This window comes from Giraffa tippelskirchi, chromosome 2, assembly GCF_054371585.1.
Source record: "Giraffa tippelskirchi isolate mGirTip1 chromosome 2, T2T-mGirTip1v1.2.pri, whole genome shotgun sequence".
NCBI lineage: Eukaryota > Metazoa > Chordata > Mammalia > Artiodactyla > Giraffidae > Giraffa > Giraffa tippelskirchi.
Window position 1 is genome coordinate 137,126,228 of NC_137276.1, and position 22,654 is coordinate 137,148,881.

The 22,654-nt window shown below is 41.9% G+C and overlaps 1 protein-coding gene across 8 annotated transcripts in view; it reads right to left on the minus strand.

The window, feature by feature from the left end:
- Positions 1–15,033, minus strand: part of GOLIM4 (golgi integral membrane protein 4) — an 82,684-nt gene extending 67,651 nt beyond the window's left edge. For all 8 annotated transcript variants that reach the window (XM_081532950.1, XM_081532933.1, XM_081532940.1 and 5 more), the window contains exon 1: positions 14,190–15,033. In XM_081532950.1, coding sequence (XP_081389076.1) covers positions 14,190–14,376 — 187 coding nt within the window. In that variant the 5' untranslated portion in view covers positions 14,377–15,033. The remainder of the gene's footprint in view (positions 1–14,189) is intronic.
- Positions 15,034–22,654: the final 7,621 nt, after the last annotated feature.

Consider the following 22,654-nt stretch of genomic DNA (forward strand, 5'->3'; position numbering starts at 1 on the left):
TTTTATTATTTAATAAGCAATTACTAATGGGTTTTGCAGGTGGCTCAGTGGTAAAGAATCTTCCTGCCAATGCAGAAGACGAAGTTTCGATCCCTGGGTTGGGAAGTCCCCTGGAAAAGGAAATGGCAACCCACTCCAATATTCTTGCCTGAGAAATCCCATGGACAGAGGAGCCTGATGGGCTACAGTTCCTGGGGTCCACAAAAAGAGTTGGACACAACGTAAAGACTCAACAGCAACAAGCAATTACTAGTAGATTCTAGGAATGCAATTTATGAGATGTCATTTAAATCTCTAATCAGGATTCTTACACTTAAGGGGGGTGGTGGGGATTTGGGCTTTAGAGGAACAGCATTGAGCATTGACAACCCCATTACAAACAGGGCCACTTTCCAAAGGATTCATGAGATAGAACCAGAGGAGGTCAAATTCCAAGATGGACTTAAAAAAACCTCAGAAGGAGGAATTTGCCCTAAAGCAGTGGTTCTTAACCTTTTTCAGGTCACTGATGCTTTGAGGATCTGATAAAAGCTATGACTTCTGTCTTGGAAAAAGGCACATATACAAAATTGACATACATTTTCAGAAAGTTCATGGACCTCTCACTGATTCCAAATTTAAAACGCCACCCTTGAGGAAGAGAGGGTCACAGCCAAGACACACAGCATGGTCTTAGGACTGAGTTGTAGCCTGGTAGGAGGCAGTTTTGAGATCAGCTGGAGGCCTACCATAAAAATAAAGCAGTCTTTCTTTAAAAGCTCAGCCTCTGCTCAGAGTATTGCTACTGTGGGAGCCTCAGATGAAGACTTCTTGGAGGCTAAAAACAGGGTCTCATATGTACTCATAAATGCCATCTTTCTAGTTAACCGAGTTAGTAGCTACTGCTTCCTTGAGCAGTATCAACAGAAAAGAGCATCCTCTGGCTTAATCCATACGGACCCTAACCAACCAGAGTAGCAAAAGGTAAAAAAGAAAAATACAACATGCAGACTGTAAGTCTCCCTAAGAACTACACGGTGCCCTATAGAACACATAGGGAATTTTCTACGTGTTCAGACAGAGAATGGAGACCATGTCTCAAGGGACTTCAGTCTATGAAGTATCACCAAGACATGAGGTCCACAGCAACCTAGCCTAACAGTGAAGATCATGGCAGCAATCTGGCACCCACATAGACAGTAGCAGGGGCAGGAAGACGATCACTGATAGCCAGATATTCAACAGCAAATTCTCACTTACAAGAATGGAAACTCCCCTTGATTTTTAAGTGGAGTACGGCTTCAAACATTTGGACAAAGTATTTTCTATCCACTTCCTGATGATCCCACCTCTTACAGAAATCTGTTTAGGAAAGTACAATGGAAGTAAAATGGAAAATAGAAATATTCAACTCAAGTATCTAACTACTAACGTATGTTTGGAAGAGTGAGGCCAGAGTATGAATTTGAAATTGCAATTGTTCAGAACATTTAATGATGTTTTCATAATACGCCTATAGGCTCTATTTTTTAATTTTATCAATAGCACAAAAGAATACCTCATGTATTATAATATTTAAAACTTGACTTTCAAAATAGGAATGAATGAACAAGTTGAAATTACTATTCATGCAACTAATGCTCTTTATTTTTTTTTTTTATAAATTTATTTATTTTAGTTGGGGGCTAATTACTTTACAATATTGTAATAGTTTTTGCCATACATTGACATGAATCAGCCATGGAACAGAGTTCCAGAAAAACATCTATTTCTGCTTTAGTGACTATGCCAAAGCCTTTGACTGTGTGGATCACAATAAACTGTGGAAAATTCTGAAAGAGATGGGAATACCAGATCACCTGACCTCCATCTTGAGAAACCTGTATGCAGGTCAGGAAGCAACAGTGAGGACTGGACATGGAACAACAGACTGGTTCCAAATAGGAAAAGGAGTACGTCAAGGCTGTATATTGTCACCCTGCTTATTTAACTTCTATGCAGAGTACATCATGAGAAACGCTGGGCTGGAAGAAACACAAGCTGCAATCAAGATTGCCGGGAGAAATATCAATAACCTCAGATATGCAGATGACACCACCCTTATGGCAGAAAGTGAAGAAGAACTAAAGAGCCTCTTGGTGAAAGTGAAAGAGGAGAGTGAAAAAGTTGGCTTAAATCTCAACGTTCAGAAAACTAAGATCATGGCATCTGGTCCCATCACTTCATGGGAAATAGATGGGGTAACAGTGGAAACAGTGTCAGACTTTATTTTTTTGGGCTCCAAAATCACTGCAGGTGGTGATTGCAGCCATGAAATTAAAAGATGCTTACTCCTTGGAAGGAAGGTTATGGCCAACCTAGACAGCATATTTAAAAGCAGAGACATTACTTTGCCAACAAAAGTCCATCTAGTCAAGGCTATGGTTTTTCCAGTGGTCATGTATGGATGTGAGAGTTGGACGGTGAAGAAAGCCGAGTGCCGCAAAATTGATGCTTTTGAACTGTGGTGTTGGAGAAGACTCTTGAGAGTCCCTTGGACTGCAAGGAGATCCAATCAATCCATCCTAAAGGAGATCAATCCTGGGTGTTCATTGGAAGGACTGATGTTGAAGCTGAAACTCCAATACTTTGGTCACCTCATGCAAAGAGTTGACTCATTGGAAAAGACCCTGATGCTGGGAAGGATTAGGGGCAGGAGGAGAAGGGGACGACAGAGGATGAGATGGCTGGATGGCATCACTGACTTAGTGGACATGAGTTTGGGTAAACTCTGGGAGTTGGTAATGGACAGGGAGGCCTGGCGTGCTGCGATTCATGGAGTCAAAGAGTCGGACACAACTGAGTGACTGAACTGAACTGAAGGACAGGATGGCTTCAACTTTGGGATTTCCCTTAACAGCCTCCTAGTTAGGTTTATACTTCAGAGAGTTACCTGGAAATCTCTTAATTTGAATTCTTCCTGGTCAGATAAAGACCAGATAATTTCCCTCTAAGGTGCCATGATCTCAAATGTCATTTTTTACTATGTCAAATTAAATGGTAAATCACATTTTAATATACAGTAAAACATTTTTTAGAAAATTACAATTACACTGGATAATCCAAAAATATAATTTAGAACAGTACCTGGTACATAAGTGAAAAATGAAAGTGAAGTTGCTCAGTTGTGTCCGACTCTTTGCGACCCCATGGACTGTAGCTTACCAGGTTCCACCATCCACGGGATTTTCCAAGCAAGAATACTGGAGTGGGTTGCCATTTCCTTCTCCAGGAGATCTTCCTAACTCAGGGATTTTACCTGGGTCTCCCGCATTGTAGGCAGACACTTTACTGTCTGAGCCACCAGGGAAGTCATATAGCAAGTACTCAAAGATGACTTTGGTAAGGATATTTCCAACAATGACAATGACATTCTTACATTGTGGCAGGCAGCTAGTAAGATAGCCCCAGATGATTCTTGCATTCTGTTATTCTTACCCTTGAGCACAGGCTAAACTTGGTGATTCAACAGTAATGAACAGAATAGGGCAGGAAGTTGTGAGTTATACCTTCAAGATTAGGTTATTAAAATCCTTTCATGTTCATCCTGGGTTCATACAAACTCTCTCCCTGGCTGTTGCTCTTCGATCTCTTGCCTTGAGGGAAGCCAACTATTCTGCTGAAAGTTCCAGGTTGGAACCATGGAAATTCCTTTGGAAAGCCCTGGAAGAGTGAGACTAGAATTGGATCTTCTGAGGCCTGCCAGCAACCACACTAGTGAATTCTGAGGCAAATTCTCCAGTCCTGGTCAAATTTTGAGATGACTACAACCCTGACTCTCTGGTGGCTCAGACGGTAAAGATTTCGCCTGCAATGCGGAAGACGTGGGTTTGATCCCTGGATTGGGAAGATCCCCTGGATGAGGGCATGGCAAACCACTGCAGTATTCTTGTCTGCAGAATTCCATGGACTGAGAAGACTGGTGAGCTACAGTCTCAAGGGATCATAAAGAGGCGGACATGCTGCTGCTGCTGCTAAGTCGCTTCAGTCGTGTCCGACTCTGTGCGACCCCATAGACGGCAGCTCACCAGGCTCCGCCATCCCTAGGATTCTCCAGGGAAGAATACTGGAGTGGGTTGCCATTTCCTTCTCCAGTGCATGAAAGGGAAAAGTGAAAGTGAAGTCACTCAGTCGTGTCCGACTCTTAGCGACCCCATGGACTGTAGCCTACCAGGCTCCTCCGTCCATGGGATTTTCCAGGCAAGAGTACTGGAGTGGGACGCCATTGCCTTCTCCGGAGGCAGACATGACTGAGTGACTAATCACAGCACAGTACACACAACCCTGATCAGAAGTTTGACTCCAACATCCTGAGAGATCTTGAATCACTTAGCTAAGTCAATTCCTTTCCAGCAAAAACTGTGATAGTATTTGTTGTTCAAAATCAATTCAGTCTGGGGGTAATTTGCTATTCAGCAGGATAACTAATCCAGATTTTGGAAGCAGAGTGCTGCCATGACAAAAATCTAAATGATGGTAGTGGCTATGGAATTGTGTAGTGGGCCTAAGAAGAGCATGAGTCAAAGTGAAAACTATCTCGAACACATTGTTCATAGAACTTTGGACTTTGAAGAGATTTCTAATAAGGGCATGAATGAAAGTGAAGAAAATCTTATTGGAAACTAGAAATTACATAGTGGCAGAAGATTTAACAATACTGACACTTAACATGTAGTTACGTGATCTGCAGATTTGTGCAGTTAGATGAGATGTTTAAAAAGTGCCAAATGAACCGTGTGATTTAGCTGAGGAGATTTCCCAGCAAAGTACTGAAAAGGCTACCTGGTTTCTTCTTGCTGTTTAGGGAAACCTGTGAGAAGATAAATTGGGGGAGGGATCACTAAACAAAAAACACAAGACTTGAAGGTTTTGAAGATTCTCAGTAACGCTAAAATCAAGAAATAGTTTCCAACCAAAGATCATTTCTAGGGAACTGTCTGAAAAAAAGTGTGAAGTGAGGTCAAGGCTGTAGCTTCTGAAATCCTTTTGGTAAGCCCTGGGAAATGTGGCATGTCAGAGTATTATTCAATCAGACTATAAGATCTCCTACAACTTTTAAGGGTGTGACTCACAGGTCCTCTTAAGTGTGAGTTTCCTTAATCAAGCTCACCTAACACAGGTTCTATCAACAGGGTTTTGCTAAGTTAAAGGGCATTGTCTCTCCTTTATTTCTGCAGAAAGCCAAGGGAGAGAAGGAATCATCTCTATGATGGGTGTGTTTTTTGGCTAACAGAGTAAACCTCAATAAGCTTCACAGGAGGCCCACAAAAGTTTTGAGAGGATTTTATCAGGAGAAACACTGCCAGTTTTGACTGGAAGGCATGGAGAGGGTCCTAAATAAAAAAACACCACAAATCCCCAACTTTCTACAGGCAAGAAACAGGCTGAGAAAACTCAGCTGTAAACACATACCACCCTTCATGAAAAGGAAGGATAACTCAATAGTCCACAGGGTAGAATCAAGAACCATGAAGGATTATTCCCAGGCCTGAACCTAGCTGAGGAACATTTGCCTAACTGGATTTCAGAATTTTCATGGACCAGCACTCCTACATACCTTGTACTTTGCCCTTTTTTGAATAAGAATATGTAGGTATCTTATGCCTGCTCCACTGTTGTATGTTGCTTGAGTTGAGGTTTAGTTTCACAGATCCATCAATGAAGAGGAATTGAACTTGAGAAGTTATACTTGAGGAACTATATCCAAGGAGTTGTACCCACACCCAGATAAAATTTAGATGACTTCTGGATTTTGAGCTGACACTTACCTATAAGGAGGATTTTTTTCATTTTCTAATAAAAGTGATGTTTAACATCAGTACAATTTAACATGTTTTTCAGAAACAAATCTTTATAAAGGATATAAAGTCCTTTTTAAAATTCCCTCCAAATATTTGTTATTAGGTTGAGAGGTCAATGCAGTAGGAAGTATAGATTTATAATAGTAAATGTCACTAATGTGAAGCTTAATAAACTGTTCTACACTAATCAAACTAAATAACCAATTTATCAACTTCCCATTTTTAATCTATATTTAGAATATTTTATAGGATCATAGCTATTGTCTAGAGCATATAAAAAATGTCAAAGTTCTCTTACATACCTTGATTTGCAATTATTTTTGTTTTTCTAAACAAAAATTCCACTTAAAAAGAGGCTTTAAATGAGATGTGAAATAGGAAATGAAATGTTTGACTCTCCTAAAATGATAACACATTTTTCTTAAATTCACTATTCTCAAAGGAAAGGAAATGGTGTTATTCAAATGTTCTAAAATGCCTCATCCTTCAGAGTGACAGCACATCTTTCTATTCATTACCTATCATATTATGACATTGTATATATGAAAAATAGCTAAAGCAACATTTTTTAAAATGTTACACTATTATAACGAGCAATTTATTTCATACCTGCATCCCTCCAGGCTATGAGCCTATTTAGTGAGGCTTATTAGCGTGGGGCAATGGCTGGCATGTCCTCTAGAAAAGCACCCATAGGCCAATAAAAACAAAGAACACAAGTGTGCCATTCAGAACTACATAGCATTGTTTAAAAATAGCAACACCCATTTCAGCTCAAACTGCCATGAGGGTGCTGCTGGTCTCCAGGGGCTGCAGGGTGCAGTAAGGAATGCTATGTGGTTCTGGAAGTCAGTGTATGTGGACTCTGGGCTCAGCTTAAGACACATACCTAGTGACTCATCCTCTTCCAAACTGTTTTCTTAACTGTAAAATTTAGTGTCCGTATCACAAAGTGATTTGATCTGTTCCTAAACTTTGGAGATGCAGGTACTTCCGAGTTCTTATTTCATGCATGTAAAACCTGTACAGGTACTATGAGATGCCAAATGTTCACTTTTTCCCCTATAATAAACTTCTAAAAGGGAAACTTTACATTACTACCTTGTAAATGAAAAATCTTACTTACACAGCATCAATGGGCTGTAATTGTAAAATTTAAATGCAATAAAACAACAAAACAATTATTAAAGTCTAGCTATCAGGCTGTTGGCTGCCTGAAGTCTGCTCTCTTTAAGAAAAACAAATGAGCATCTATATCCACGAGAGAGATTCTAGAATCAAACTGAGAGTTCCTCCTTGGCTTGTCAAGAAAACACTGAAAGGGAATTCAAAAAAACAGCCGTTTCTCATGTGATTCTATGTTATTTCAAGCAGCATGTGCAGACCACCTAAAATCAACTCAAGAATCAACTAAAATCACATTCTGTAACTGAACCAAATGCCCTATACCCTGGAGATGCTGCATCAAATAATCAGACTTGTTACTTCTGGTTCTAAATTTTATCTTAAATCCTCACACGACCCACCTAACCCACTTTCTTCAAACCATTAATATCATCACGAGACACTAAAATAATTTTGAGGGCAATGTAGTACCGTGGAAAGAACCCAGGCTACAAAGTCACATTAGGGTTCCAAATTCAGATTCATTAGATTCAGCCTTGACGATGGAAAGTTAATTAACCCCTCTGAGCCTCAGATTGCTCCTTCACACCACAGTGCTTGGTTCAGTGTTAAAGTGAGAAAATGCAAGTATCACGCTTAGCACAGCCCCTGAATGTGGGAGACAATAAATGGTATGTACTTCACATAATTTAATTCTTTTGAGGAAATTTCCAAATTTCTGTCAAAATAAATTCGCTTTAATGGCTTGAAAGACAAAATACAGTTGGCCATTTTTATTTTAAAGTACAGTTATATTATGCATAACTTTCACTTTCAAACAAAGCTACAAAACCCACAAACCACTGACTGGCAAGAGAAGCAAAAATATTTTGTCCTCAGTGATACGATAAGAACACTTAGTTGTCAAAATGAAAAACAGCAACACTTAGTTGCTACCATGTACAGCATTCTCAGGTCCTTTCTTACCAAAAAAGGGTCAATACGGTAGAAAAGACAGAGTGAGAGCATCTTAAATTAAAGTTTCAGCCAAGTTGGGCATATGGCTCCAAAAAGAGCCACATTTAGACCACAGCTAATAACTGTTACCTTATAGGTGTAATACGGAGGGCAAATGAAATGAAAAGCAGACAATGCTAATACTGCAACAGCAGTCCTGGTTTCCTAGTAAATGTCATAGGGACATGCTCTGGGATTCGTGCCAGTCACATTCGATGTATTATTTCTAGTCCATGCAAGTGTGCAAAATAGACATTGCTATCCTCAGGGCACTATGAAGAAACCAAAGTTCACAGAGGTTACCTGTGTGCTCAAGGTCACTCCACTGGTAAAACCGGAGTTGTATTCAAACAATATCTGATGCCAAATCCACACCCCCTTCACTATTCCCTATTTTTTTCTTTTGAGGACATGAAGGTGTGGGCAGGAATCTTCTCCAGTGTTCTGAAATGTCATAAACTGATGTTAGTCCTCTTCCCTCTCTTTCTCTCTTCCATCTTCTGGTTCCTCTCAAATTCTCTGCACTTTGGTCCTCTCAGCTTCAGTCTTCATTCTCAAACTCCAATTCACCCATTCCTTAAGTCTCTAAAACCTAGTCTAATGTCCACGCTCTTGGTGAGCCAAGAGGGAATTTTAAAAGCTCAAGTAAGGTTTCCAATCTACGTGGATTGGAAACACGTAGTCAACTGTACAACATACTTGAGACTTAAAAGGCTCACTCACCCCTTATACATGGAATCTAAAAAGAAACGATACAAATGAACTTACTTATAAAACAGAAAGAGACTCACCGACTTAGAGAACAAACTTACTGCTGCCGGTGGTGCATGGGGTTGCGGGGGAGAAGGAATGGTGGGGAAGAGATAGTTAGGGAGTTTCCAAAGGTCATGTACACAGTGCTATATTTAAAATGAATAATCAACAAGGATCTGCTATATAGCACATGGAACTCAGCTCAACGTTACCTGGAAGCCTGGACAGGAGGGGAATTTAGGGGAGAACGATACATGTGTTTGTGTGGCTGAGGCCCTTTGCTGTTCACCTGAAACTCTCAAAACATTGTTAATCAGATGATTTGCTGTTGTTGTTCAGTCGCTCAGTCGTGTCTGACTTTGCCACCTCACGGACTGCAGCACGCTAGGCATTAGCTTTACCCCAATATACAATAAAAAGTTACGGCAAAATAAAAGGCTCACAGATAATGGGCGATTCTCTTCCCTGGTCAACCAATATTGGCAAGTTCCATTACTGGCATGACTAAGGCAGGTATAATATGCAGAACCAAACATATTTGTGCATGTCACATATATTTAACAGAAGTCTTAATTGAGTCATATTTTCCAAAGTTTTATCTTTTATTCAGGGAATGAATTTTAAGGCAGGATTCTATATACAAATAAAACTGACTGAACTTAAAAAGTTGTCATTTCTGTTCCATTTTTTAAATAGAAGAGAATTAAACAAAAACAGGCTGATAAATTTCACCTTTTAACCGCAAGATGTATGTACTTCAGTGAAAAAATCCATTTAATAGACAGTATCTGTTTGTTGTTTAGTCGCCAAGTTGCGTCTGACTCTCTTGCGACCTCATAGACTGTAGCCCACCAGGCTCCTCTGTCCATGGGATTTCCCAGGCAAGAATACTGGAGTGGGTTGCCATTTCCTACTCCAGGGGATCTTCCTGACTGAGGAATTAGCAGGCAGATTCTCTACCACCACGCCACCACCTGGGAAGCGGAATCCAAGATCACCAGCTGGTTAAAAAAAGAAAAATATAGCAAGACATCAAATCCAAGCACTCTGACTCCTCAGCCCACATCCACTACATTTCACTGCCCACCTTATATAAGCATATTCATCAGCAGAGAGCCAATATCAAATAGGTATAGACCTACTATTTATTCAGCACCTACCATGCCAAGCACCTGGCACTGGAGAGGAAAGAACAACAGAAAGAACCACCACCACAACAAAAAAATCTGGCCCTTAGCTGAAGGACACTTTTTTTATTCTTTAAAGCAGATTCAGGGGAGGTCGAAAAAGAGTAACCAGAAACAGCATGCTTTTATGCTCAGGTAAATGGGTCATCCCACGTCTCAGGGGAACACCATGCAAAGGACAACTAACTTAAATAACCATGTCAGCCTTAAGCACCAAGCCTGTTTATTTTAAATAACTGTCATACACTGATTGGGAATAGGAGCATAGAAGACAACATATGAGCCTTTTCTTGATGGTTTCTGGTCATCACTGGGAAGACCAAGAGCACTGCAATAATGTAATACAGTGTTTTAAGAACTAGGGACTGTCTGACCCTACTTAAAATTTTTTTTTTACATAGTTACATTCCTCTCCCAGATCTTATTGCACAAGGTTACTCCTATCTCTGGCTATCACTCCCTCTCCTAATCTGACATAATATACAGTTAATTAGTAACCAGACTTGAATTCTAACTTTAAACTGTCAGGGAGGGTCCCTTCTCCAGAGTCAAGTACTTGGATTTACACCAGTCTACCTATTTTCTTTGATGTGCATTTAGGTACAACAAAAAAGGAGCTAATTATAAAAACAAATTCTGTGAATTTCAAAATTTTACCCATAGCAACCGTGGGAAGAAAAAGAGGTCCAATCTCTTAAACAGAAACCGTAATGATAACAAAAGCTAATCGTGAATGAGCGGTACCTACTATGTGCTAGGCATATGCTAGGAGCTTCATTTGTTGTTGTTTAGTCTAACTCTTTTGTAACTCTATGGACTGTAGCCCACCAGGCTCCCCGGTCCATGGGATTTCCCAGGCAAGGATACTGGAGTGGGTTGCTGTTTTTTCCCCCGAGGGATCTTCCCGACCCAGGGATCTAAGTGCGTTGGCAGGTGGATTCTTTACCGCTGAGCCACCAAGGAAGCCCAGAAGCTTAATAGGTATTATTTTATCCTCATAGTATTTTATGAAATAGGCCATTCTAATCTCCATTATATAAATAAGAAAAATGAGGCCCAAGATCACACAAAAAGTTGCAGGGCTAGAATTTGAATCACATGCTTGGGTTTAAAAAAAAAAAAAAAAAGTCAAATGTCTTTTCAGCCAAGCCAGTGAAGTCAATGTGTGAATCAGCTCAGTCTTAAGACTACAGAGCTGTGGTTCTCAACCTTGGCTGCTGCACTGAATCACCGGGGGAGACGGCCAGAAGGGTTCCACTCCCACAGATTGTGACAATAGGCCTGGGAGCTGCCCAGGTGATTCTAATGGGCAGTCAAAGCTGAGACACTCTTTATAGACACAGAAAATGGTGGGTGGCCCCCAAAGTGTTTTTTTCTTAATTTTTAAGTTAGCTAAACACTGAGCTAATCAAAGGTTGTTACTACTGCCTCTGCCACCAGAGGTAACCTCTGCCCTACACCTCAGTATAATTAAGGAATATTATGGGTGGAAGACAGGCTAGGCTGGCAGACACAGACATTTGTTTTTTAGTGGAGGGGGCGCTGCCAAGTCTTGAACTTTCACCACGTCACCCCCACCATTTCCTATTTATGAGACTGTTTGACTCCAAAATGCACTTGGAGTTAGACTTAACCTACTTTTAGAATAATGTCTAGTGTACAACCCATTATTAAACTGAAGATGACCCAAATATGTTCATTTAACAAATGACACCTTCAGATTACATGGCCAAACTAAAAAGTGTTTCAACCGGCATTTTTTTTTTTTTTGCCACTCATAATTAACTGATTTTAATCCAAGCCAGGTCAAGAGATCTCACATAGCTAAACAAGTCTGAAGATATCACATAGCTAATGTCCTAAAAACAAATCTATGCTGGTCGTACACAGCACTGCTGAGTAAAATGACATTTGTTGTTGGAAAAGGGAAGAAAAGCTGCCTGCCATCAGAAAATCATCATTAAATGGCCTGCAGATGTGAAATTCAAAATAAAATGCCACAGAATAGAAGTATGAAAAAAGAAAAACTGTAGAAGAAGAAACTGTAATCTGAGTGGGAAATAATTCTTCACAATCATACTGCAATTGCTGCAGCATCACAATTCAAAAGGAAATAGCAAAAGAGTAAATTAAGAAATGGACTGTAAGGTCACTCATTCAAACTGGCTACAACATTTTTTATTTCATCTCCTGCAGCAAAGCAACTGCTATGCACTATAATGGTCTTGGATACCAAGTACTACCCTTCTCCCCCACTACCACCATCAAAAGAAGGCAAATAAAAGGAGAAAAGACACTGAGCCTGATCTTCTAAATAGAATACTGCAAATAAAGGCCACGACTCAGAAATCGGCACCTCCTCAGTCAATGAGTTCCAGCGCTGGTAACTGAAAGCAAATGTGGTGCTTGGGTTAAATATTTCACTGTTGTTACTTGGGCTTTTCCAAAAAAGCAGACAGGGAAATGAAATCTGAGAAAGCAAACAAAAGTGCTTGGAACTAGTTTTCTTACCACAGTAAATTTTTGTTTGTTGAGTGAATAAATAAATACATTGACCCTCCCTCAGGGTCAGACATTGTGCAGTGCTGAGGATGTTTTGGTGAACGTGATAGCACCTGCTCTCTTGAGTCTCCTGAACTAAAAGAATAAGGCACCAACCTTGTACTCCACCATATACACCCTTCCTATCACGAGTGTGAAAATGCAGTCCTGCCATTGTACTCCTAAATGGCAAATATTTCCCTGGATCTAACTGCACTGAACTTCATAGTTCTTCATAGTTTTGTGCACTGAACTGCACAGAAAACCATAGTGTCTTCTAAGTAAATAAATAAATATCCATACTTTGCAAACCAACAGTAATTCATGGGTAAATTTCAACACATTTTACAGAAAAAAAACTTTTTAACCTAAGGCTGAATCAAAACAGATTTTCCTTTTGAAACAAACCCAGCTCACATATTTTCATTGCCTGTGGTGACACAGCTTCAGTAAGCTAAAAATACTTCCTTTACTTCTAAACTGGGAAAAACAAATAAGACCAAGAATCAGCTGTGGATCATTTTCTTATTTTTTTTTTTAACTAGAGAGAATATTCAGAATAGCTAAGTCCTGAAAAGGCATCTGTTTTGTATTTGTATAAATATACACTGACAGAAACCAGCCATGCGGCTTGTATCTTCCTAGTAATGTGAAATAAGCTCTATTTGCATTATCAGCAAAGACTGTCAACATTTCACTACTCACAGCCCTTTACTATTATTACTTGCTCTGGTTAGGGAGAGGGCTGCATGAGTGTTGAAAACTAACCAGGAGTACAAGAAAAAGCTTTCAAAAAATATGTACAGGATGACACTGCTCTTAACAAGGCCACCTGGTTCTGAATTTGCAGTCACGCATCATTTATGTGCCTGAAATTTACATTAAATGGGATTCTAAAATAGAAGAATAGGAGCTTAAGTCATTCTGCAGGTCTTGCTCACATTGTGCTTGCTGTGTATTTGGCAAAGTGAAAAACCAGGTTTCTCCTCTTGCTCTTCTCAAGGCTAACTGTAACGCGCGCACACACAGACACACACACACACCCCACACCCACTCACCCACACTCTGGGACAAACTAAAAGTTAACTAGGAAAACAATTCAAACTTTTTTTTAAAATTATTCCAAAAGCATACCTGCAGGATGGTGAACAGTAGTGTGGACTTTCCCCAATACATTGAACATCTCTAAAGTCACACTACCGAGTTAGCAGAAATAAGATACTAGCAAGTGTAGGCTACATTCAACTAGGGCATTAGTTCGGACCACTGGGTCAGGCTTAATTTCCTTCGGGGAAAAACAGCAGAGTTTGAGAAGTCTCGGCCAAACTGCCCATTTCTTAGGCTACTGACAAAGTCATCTGAAAAGCAAATACCTAGAAACCAGAAAACCAAGCTCCTCCGGATGCGCTGGCAGAGCGGAGGCAGGGATCCTGGTTTGTCTGCCTAGATGGCAGCTGGGCCTTTTGACAATTGACAAGTGCTGGGGCATTAGACTCAGCGTGCACCCGCCCATCCCATCGCCCAGTGGGACCCAGGTTGTGCTGCCAATTTCAAATGTAACTGCCGGAGGAGGCCGGAGGGTGCGGAGGTGTCAACTCCTCTGACACTCCGGGGTCCGGAGGCCCGGAGGGGCTCGCCTCTGCTGTCCCTGAAGGTCAGAGGTGGCGGCGCCCGCAGGGCCAACGGCTCGCCAAAGCCACTTTTCCAGCCAGGGCTGGAGGCGCGGGGCAAACTTGGCCACTGGCCGCGCGCATCCCGTTAACCGTACCTTGTAACTGGGCGGAAAGGGACTCCTGGTGCTGCTGGTACTTGAGCGCCACCGCCTCGGCTTTCCGCAGCTGCGTCTGCAGCTCGTAGTAGAGCATCGCGCCATAGAGAAAGCCGAACACCACGGTTAGCAGCAGCAGCGTCTGGAAGATCCGCTTCTGTTTTCGGGAGCACATCCCGTTTCCCATAGTCCCGCCGGGGCCCCGCGCCGCGGCCGTCCGCGCCGCCGCCGTGCCTTTCTCCCCTCGGCCCGAGCAAGCGCCTCAATAGCGGCCGCCGAAGGAGGTGGCCGGACGCAGCATGAGGAGGAGACGCGAGACACAAAAGCCGGGCCGGAGGGGAAGTGGCGCCCGCTCAGCCCCCGCGCGCCGCGGGGCGCGTAGCCATCGACGCCGCCGAGGCAGCCGCCGCCGCCGCCAAACTTTTGCGAGGCTGACTCTCCGCGAGTGTCCGGGCCCGGGAGGGGGCCCTCCGCATACTTTCAGGCGGGCTGTCCTCGCGCCGGTCCCCAGACACCGCCTGCCTCTCTCCCTCCTCCCCACTTTTTGGCCCGGCTGCCCCCGGCGGCGCTCGGAGTCCCGCCCCGGCCGCTCCCCGCCCCCTCGCGGTGGCTCCCACTGCGCGACTTTGTGGCCACCAAAAGGAGGGGGTGCGCGCCCAACAAAGGGAGCCGGACTCCAGGCAGCCTCTCGGCGCGCGGCCCGCGGGGGTGAGTAGCTGGGTGGGGGACCGGCTGCCCCGGCCGAGTTTGGGGGGGACCGCGGGCCAATGTCACTGACGGGGCTGCCGAACCTCGGCGGCCGCCGCCTCCCACCCAACTTACGTGTCACCCACGGCCCCGCTATTCTGGCCAACGGGATTCCGGGAGGAAGTCCTACTCGGGCTCCCCGCTCATTGGGCCGGTCAGAGCCGCCGCTCCCTCCCTTCGGGGAGGCAGTACCGGGCTCGATTGGACGCCCGCTTTGTCCGTCCGACCCCGGGCCTCGCCCTCCCTCGAGCTCCTGGTCGGGCGAAGGGCTCCTTGGGCAGCCTGGCCGCCTGGCGCCGGGTTACGCCCACGTGGAGTGCGGATGATAGGGAGAGGCCGTGGAGCCAGCCGCAGGGAGGTTGGGGTGTGCGAGAGGCGAGTCCCGGCTGGCGCCTGGGAGAGAGACGGTGTGTGTGTGTGTGTGTGTCTGTGTGTGTCTGTGTGTGTCTGTGTGTCCGTCCGCGTGTGTGCGCGCGCGCGCGCGTGGCAGTGTATCTGTGATCTTGCACTTGGAAAGCACGTGGGGAGATGAATACAGTGTATGAAGTGGGAGAGAGTGAATGGGAACAACCGTGTACTCTCCAGAGAGCACCTTTCCTTCTTTCCCTGTCCAGTGGGCAGATGCGGCAGGCGCATGTAGCTAAATGACCACAGTTTTCTTGTGAACCAGAGATGCCTTGCCTACTGAATCTTGCCCCATTCCGTGACCTAGCGCGTCCCCACAGGAGGTAGGACACTAGTCCGGAGACTCGCGCACGCTACGGTGGTAGACTTACCACTCAACTGCCCACGTGAGTTGGAGAAATCAGCTTGTCTTTGGCAGAAGGAAAAGAAATGATCTCATGTTTTTCTCCTGGCTGCGAACAGAATAATTTAAAAACAAATCTTAGAGACTGAAATGAGTATGCATTCATTTTGTCATATGTATTGGTTTTATTGGTGGCAAAAAATACATCAGTTAAACTGCTAAGTTGCATTTTAAAGGCCAATAAGATTCCCTATGTAAAAAAACAAGTAAAACAAACATAATAACTACAAACCTCTTCAGAGAAAATCCATAGCACATTTGTTCTAAATGCTTGAAGGGAAAGAAAATTGAGTTTATGCATAACTGATAATTTTGCTTTTGCTCTTGACCTAAATTCTAAAAAAGTAAATTATTTCTCAAATGCCTTAGTAGTGTAATTTATCACATACTGCATAATTTTTGAGATACTTTAACCAGATTTTAGTCACCACTGTCAGTAATAGCCAGTGAGTGCGCAAAATGAGAGTAGATCTATTTAGCCGCAACTACTGCTTAAGGACAGCCCCTGTGCAGAAATTTTTTAGGTGGGCTCTGATGTTAAAAGCCATAAAATAAACCGAATTTACAACCTAGCTAGTCTGTGGGCTTCCCTGGTGGCTCAGATGGTAAATAATCTTCCTTCAATGCAGGAGAACCGGCTTTGATCCCTGGGTCAGAAAGATCCCCTGTAGGAGGGCATGGCAACCCACTCCAGGACTCTTGCCTGGAGAATCCCATAGACAGAGAAGCCTAGTGGGCTGCAGTCCATAGGGTTGCACAGAGTGAGACACCACCGAAACGACTCAGCAGCAGCCTGTGATGTTAATACTATGGTGAAAACTCGGTGTGCCTGACTTGTGCTTTTCCCTAATAAATGATAACTTACATTATTTTTTAAGTGCTTTTATTTATAAATATACTATCTTACTCATCACAGCCAGGTTAAATATTTGTTTCACATATTGTTAAATAAAGCAAAGCTTATCAAAGTACTGTGATAGCTCTGCTGCTAAGTCGCTTCAGTCGTGTCTGACTCTGTGCGACCCCATAGACGGCAGCCCACCAGGCTCCCCTGTCCCCAGGATTCTCCAGGCAAGAATTCTAGAGCGGGTTGCCATGTCCTTCTCCAATGCATGAAAGTGAAAAGTGAAAGTGAAGTCTCTCAATCATGTCTGACTCTTCGCGACCCCATGGACTGCAGCCTACCAGGCTCCTCCGTCCATGGGATTCTCCAGGCAAGAGTACTGGAGTGGGTTGCCATTGCCCTCTCTAGAACCTTCTAGAAAGCTAGGAGCACAACAGGATCATAATCCAGGTCAGAACCCTGTCCTTTCCATCTCTTTCTCCTATAGAAGCCATGTTCTCATTCTTTTTAAACAAGTTACATTAACAGATTATATCTGGTCCGTTAGAGTGAGAACCTAATTTAAAAAGAAAAAGATCTAAAGTTTCAGTGTTTTGTCCTGTCATGCAAATATTAAGTAGGCTTACTTGTTTTTGAATCTACCATGTTTAAATCTATAGTGTTTAAATTTCATTCTTTCCATGTGACTCTTGAGACTGAAAACTGAGACTGTATTATTCCTGCAACCTTGTCAGAATTCCTCATAGTTAAAAATTCCTTACCATTGTCAGTGTGCAATTTGTTAAACAAACTCTTTCTCCAAAAAAAACTACCTAAACTGCTCTGGAAGAAATTAAGTTTTATAGTGACAATGCTGGCCCATGCATGAATAGATAATTATCCTAGTCACAAAAGAAAAAGAAACGGTATAGAGACTTGGAAAATTATTGCTCATATATTACACAGTATGCAATAATTGGTTGTTTTTCAAAATCTTTGGAAAATTCCTCTGCTTCCAGAATGTATGATTACTCATTTTAAACCTCTGATTTCTTCCCCAAGTCTTATTTCTGACTGCAAAGATATTCTTTGCCTAAAGCTGCTGGCTGACTCGACAGAATATAATAAATGTAGGTCATAAAACACAACTCAATATTTTAGTCATAAAATTTGAAAGAGAACAAAAATTATTACCTGAACTTATCCATTATTTCAATTTCAAGAAGGGTATGTAGAAGTACATAAATACACTAATGGCAGTGTCTTTATAGTATTACTTTTCCAAGGTGAAGTGTGCTGCTAGTTTCTTGAAAATATCAGTGTAGAGCTTTTCAAAGGCTAATATTGGGGAAGCTATTCAAGGCCTATAAATTGAATTTACATAACTCTGCCTTTAGGTAGAGCTACTCATATTGGAATGCAAAAGTAGGAAGTCCAGAAACGCCTGGAGTAACAGGCAAATTTGGCCTTGGAGTACAGAATGAAGCAGGGCAAAGGCTAATAGAGTTTTGCCAAGAGAAAGCACTGGTCATGGCAAACACCCTCTTCCAACAACACAAGAGAAGACTACACATGCACATCACCAGATGGTCAACACCGAAATCAGACTGATTATATTCTTTGCAGCCAAAGATGGAGAAGCTCTATACAGTCAGCAAAAACAAGACCGGGAGCTCACTGTGGCTCAGATCATGAACTCCTTATTGCCAAATTCAGGCTTAAATTGAAGAAAGTAGGGAAAACCACTAGACCATTCAGGTATGACCTAAATCAAATCCTTTATGATTATACAGTGGAAGTGACAAATAGATTTAAGGGACTAGATCTGATAGACAGAGTGCCTGATGAACTATGGATGGAGGTTCGTTGTACAGGAGACAGGGAGCAAGACCATCCCCACTGAAAAGAAACACAAAAAAAAGCGAAATGGCTGTCTGAGGAGGCCTTACAAATAGCTGTGAAAAGAAGAGAAGCGAAAAGCAAAGGAGAAAAGGAAAGATATTCCCATTCAAATGCAGAGTTCCAAAGAATAGCAAGGAGATAAGAAAGCCTTCCTCAGCGGTCGATGCAAAGAAATAGAGGAAAACGAGAATGGGAAAGACTAGGGATCTCTTCAAGAAAATTAGAGCTACCAAAGGAACACTTCATGCAAAGATGGGCTTGATAACGGTCAGAAATGGTATGGACCTAACAGAAGCAGAAGATATTAAGAAGAGGTGGCAAGAATACACAGAAGAACTGTACAAAAAAGATCTTCACGACCCAGATTATAATCATGGTGTGATCACTCACCTAGAGCCAGACATCCTGGAATGTTAAGTCAAGTGGGCCTTAGAAAGCATCACTACGAACAAAGCTAGTGGAGGTGATGTAATTTCAGTTGAGCTATTTCATATCCTGAAAGATGATGCTGTGAAAGTGCTGCACTCAATATGCCAGCAAATTTGGAAAAGTCAGCAGTGGCCACAGAACTGGAAAAGGTCAGTTTTCATTCCAATCCCAAAGAAAGGCAATGCCAAAGAATGCTGAAACTACCGCACAATTGCTCTCATCTCACACACTAGTAAAGTAATGCTCAAAATTCTCCAAGCCAGGCTTCAGCAATACATGAACCATAAACTTCCAGATATTCAAGCTGGATTTAGAAAAGGCAGAGGAACCAGAGATCAAATTTCCAATATCTGTTGGCTCATCGAAAAAGCAAGAGAGTTCCAGAAAAACATCTATTTCTGCTTTATTGACTATGCCAAAGCCTTTGACTGTATGGATCACAATAAACTATGGAATATTCCGAAAAAGATGGGAATACCAGACCACCTGACCTGCCTTTTGAGAAACCTGTATGCAGGTCAGGAAGCAACAGTTAGAACTGGACATGGAACAACAGACTGGTTCCAAATAGGAAAAGGAGAATGTCAAGGCTGTATATTGTCACCCTGTTTCTTTAACTTATATGCAGAATACATCATGAGAAATGCTGGGCTGGAAGAAGCACAGGCTGGAATCAAGATTGCTGGAAGAAATATCAATAACCTCAGATATGCAGATGACACCACCCTTATGGCAGAAAGCGAAGAAGAACTAAAGAGCCTCTTGAAACTAAAGAGCCTGATGAAAGTGAAAGAGGAGAGTGAAAAAGTTGGCTTAAAGCTCAACATTCAGAAAACTTAGATCATGGCATCTGGTCCCATCTCTTCATGACAAATAGATGGGGAAACAGTGGAAACAGTGTCAGACTTTATTTTTTTGGGCTCCAAAATCACTGCAGATTGTGATTGCAGCCATGAAATTAAAAGACGCTTACTCCTTGGAAGGAAAATTATGACAACCTAGATAGCATATTAAAAAGCAGAGACATTACTTTGCCAACAAAGTTCCGTCTAGTAAAGGCTGTGGTTTTTCCAGTGGTCATGTATGGACGTGAGAGTTGGACTGTGAGGAAAGCTGAGCACCGAAGAATTGATGCTTTTGAACTGTGGTGTTGGAGAAGACTCTTGAGAGTCCCTTGGACTGTAAGGAGATCCAACCAGTCAATCCTAAAGGAGATCAGTCCTGGTTGTTCATTGGAAGGACTGATGTTGAAGCTGAAACTCTAATGCTTTGGCCACCTCATGCGAAGAGTTGACTCACTGGAAAAGACCCTGATGCTGGGAAGGTTTGGGGGTGGGAGGAGAAAGGGATGACAGAGGATGAGATGGTTGGATGGCATCACCGACTCGATGGACGTGAGTTTGGCTAAACTCCGGGAGTTGGTGATGGACAGGGAGGCCTGGCATGCTGCGATTCATGGAGTCGCAATGAGTTGGACACGACTGAGCAACTGAACTGAACTGATTCATATTGGTCTTCCTAGGTCTGTTGTAAGTTCTATTTTGTTTTTGTTTCTTTAGCATTTAAAAATAGTATTATATAATTGTATTTCTATATGTCATATTTTTAACAATATGAATAATTTCAAAATTGTAAATCTAGAGGATTTCACCAAGTTAATGTTTTATTCCTAAAACTAGAAGAAATTCAAGACATTCAAGATCTTATATTTGAGAAGGTCTAAGGCAACATTTGGGCTTCCCTGGTAGCTCAGCTGGTAAAGAATCCACCTGAAATGTGGGAGACTTCCATATTACTCGGTCCTTGGGTTGGGAAGATCCCCCGGAGGAGGGCATGGCAGCCCACTCTAGTATCCTTGCCTGGAGAATCCCCATTGACAGGGGAGCCTGGCAGACTGTAATCCATAGGGTCACAAAGAGTTGAATGTGACTTAGGACAGACAGATGGAAGCAACATTTGGGAACCTTAGTATTCTCTCCAGCTTTAATAAATTTATCATTTTTATAAAGTTTGTTCCTTTTCAAAATAGGGGAAGGTAAGAAAATTATAGTTGAGGCATATAGCTAATTTATAAAAATTTTTGTTGTTTAGTTGCTAGACAAAACAAGACTCTTTTGCCACCCCATGGACTGTAGCCTGCCCGGCTCCTCTGTACATGGGATTTCCCAAATAAGAATACTGGAGTTGGCTGCTATTTCCTTCTCTGGGAGATCTTCCCCACCCAGGGATTGAACCTGCATCTCCTGCATTGGCAGGCAAATTCTTTACCACTGAACCGCCAGGGAAGCCCAATTTTTAAAAATTGCTGACTTTAAATTAATAATGTTCAGGATCCTAGAGTAAATTTTTTATTTAAATCTCTTTACAAATTGAGAAATCCTCACCTCAATCTCAATAAAGTGGCTATAGAGGGAATTTCCTAAACATAATAAAGTTTACACACGACATGTCCATAGTTAACATCATACTGACAAATGAAAAGCTTTCAGCTCTAAAACCAGAAAGAAGAAAAGGGTGCTTACTCTTGCCGCTTTTACTCAACACAATATTGGAAGTCCTAGTCACAGTCATTAGGTAGAAAAAGGAAATAAAAGGCATTTATATTGGAAAGGAAAAGGTAAAACTGTCACTATTTGTAGATGATATGATTTTGTATGTAGAAAACTCTGAAGATTCCACCAAAAAAAAAGATAGCTTTTAGAAATAATAAACAAATCCAGGTTAGTTATGGGGTACAAAATCAGAATACGAATATTGGTTGTATTGTATACACTAGTATACACTATGTAGTATATACACACTATGTAGTGTATACACTATGGGTGTATACACTCATACTAGTGATCAGAGAGAGAAATTAAGAAAACAATATCATTTGCAATTGCATTGAATACCTACAAATAAACTCAACCAAAAAGATAAAAGGCCTGTAAGTGAAATCTATAAGACATTGATGAAAGAAATTGAATAAGACACTTAAATTTAAAGATATTCTGTACTCATGGATTGGAAAAAATTAGCATTGTTAAAATATCCATATTACTCAAAGCAATCTACAAATTCATTGCAATCCCTATCAAAACTCCATGGCATTTTCACAGAAACAGAACAATTCTAAAATCTGTGTAGACTACAAAAGCTCCAAGATAGCCAAAGCAATCTTGAGAAAGAAGAACAAAACTGGAGACATCATGCTCCCTGTTTTCAAACTTATTACAAAGCCATAGTAATCAAAACAGTATGGTTTTGGCATAGAAACAGATACATAGACCAATGAACAGAATAGACACCTCAGACATAAACCCATGCATATATGATCAATTAATTTGTGACAAAGGAGCAAAGAATATACAATGCGAAAAGAACATGCTCTTAAATAAACGGTGCTGGGAAAACTGGACAACCACATGCAAAAGTATGAAGCTAGATCACTGTCTTACACCACATACAAAAATTAGGTCAAAATGGGTAAAAGATTTGAATGTGAGACCTGAAACCATAAGACCTGGATTTAGAAAAGGCAGAGGAACCAGAGATCAAATTGCCAACATCCACTGGATCATAGAAAAAGCAAGGAAATTCCAGAAAAAACATCTACTTCTGCTTCTTTGACTCAGCCAAAGCCTTGACTGTGTGAATTACAACAAACTGTGGAAAATTCTTAAAGACATGGGAATACCAGACCACCTTACCTCTTGAGAAACCTGTATGCAGGTCAAGAAGCAACAGTTACAGATGGACATGGAACAATGAACT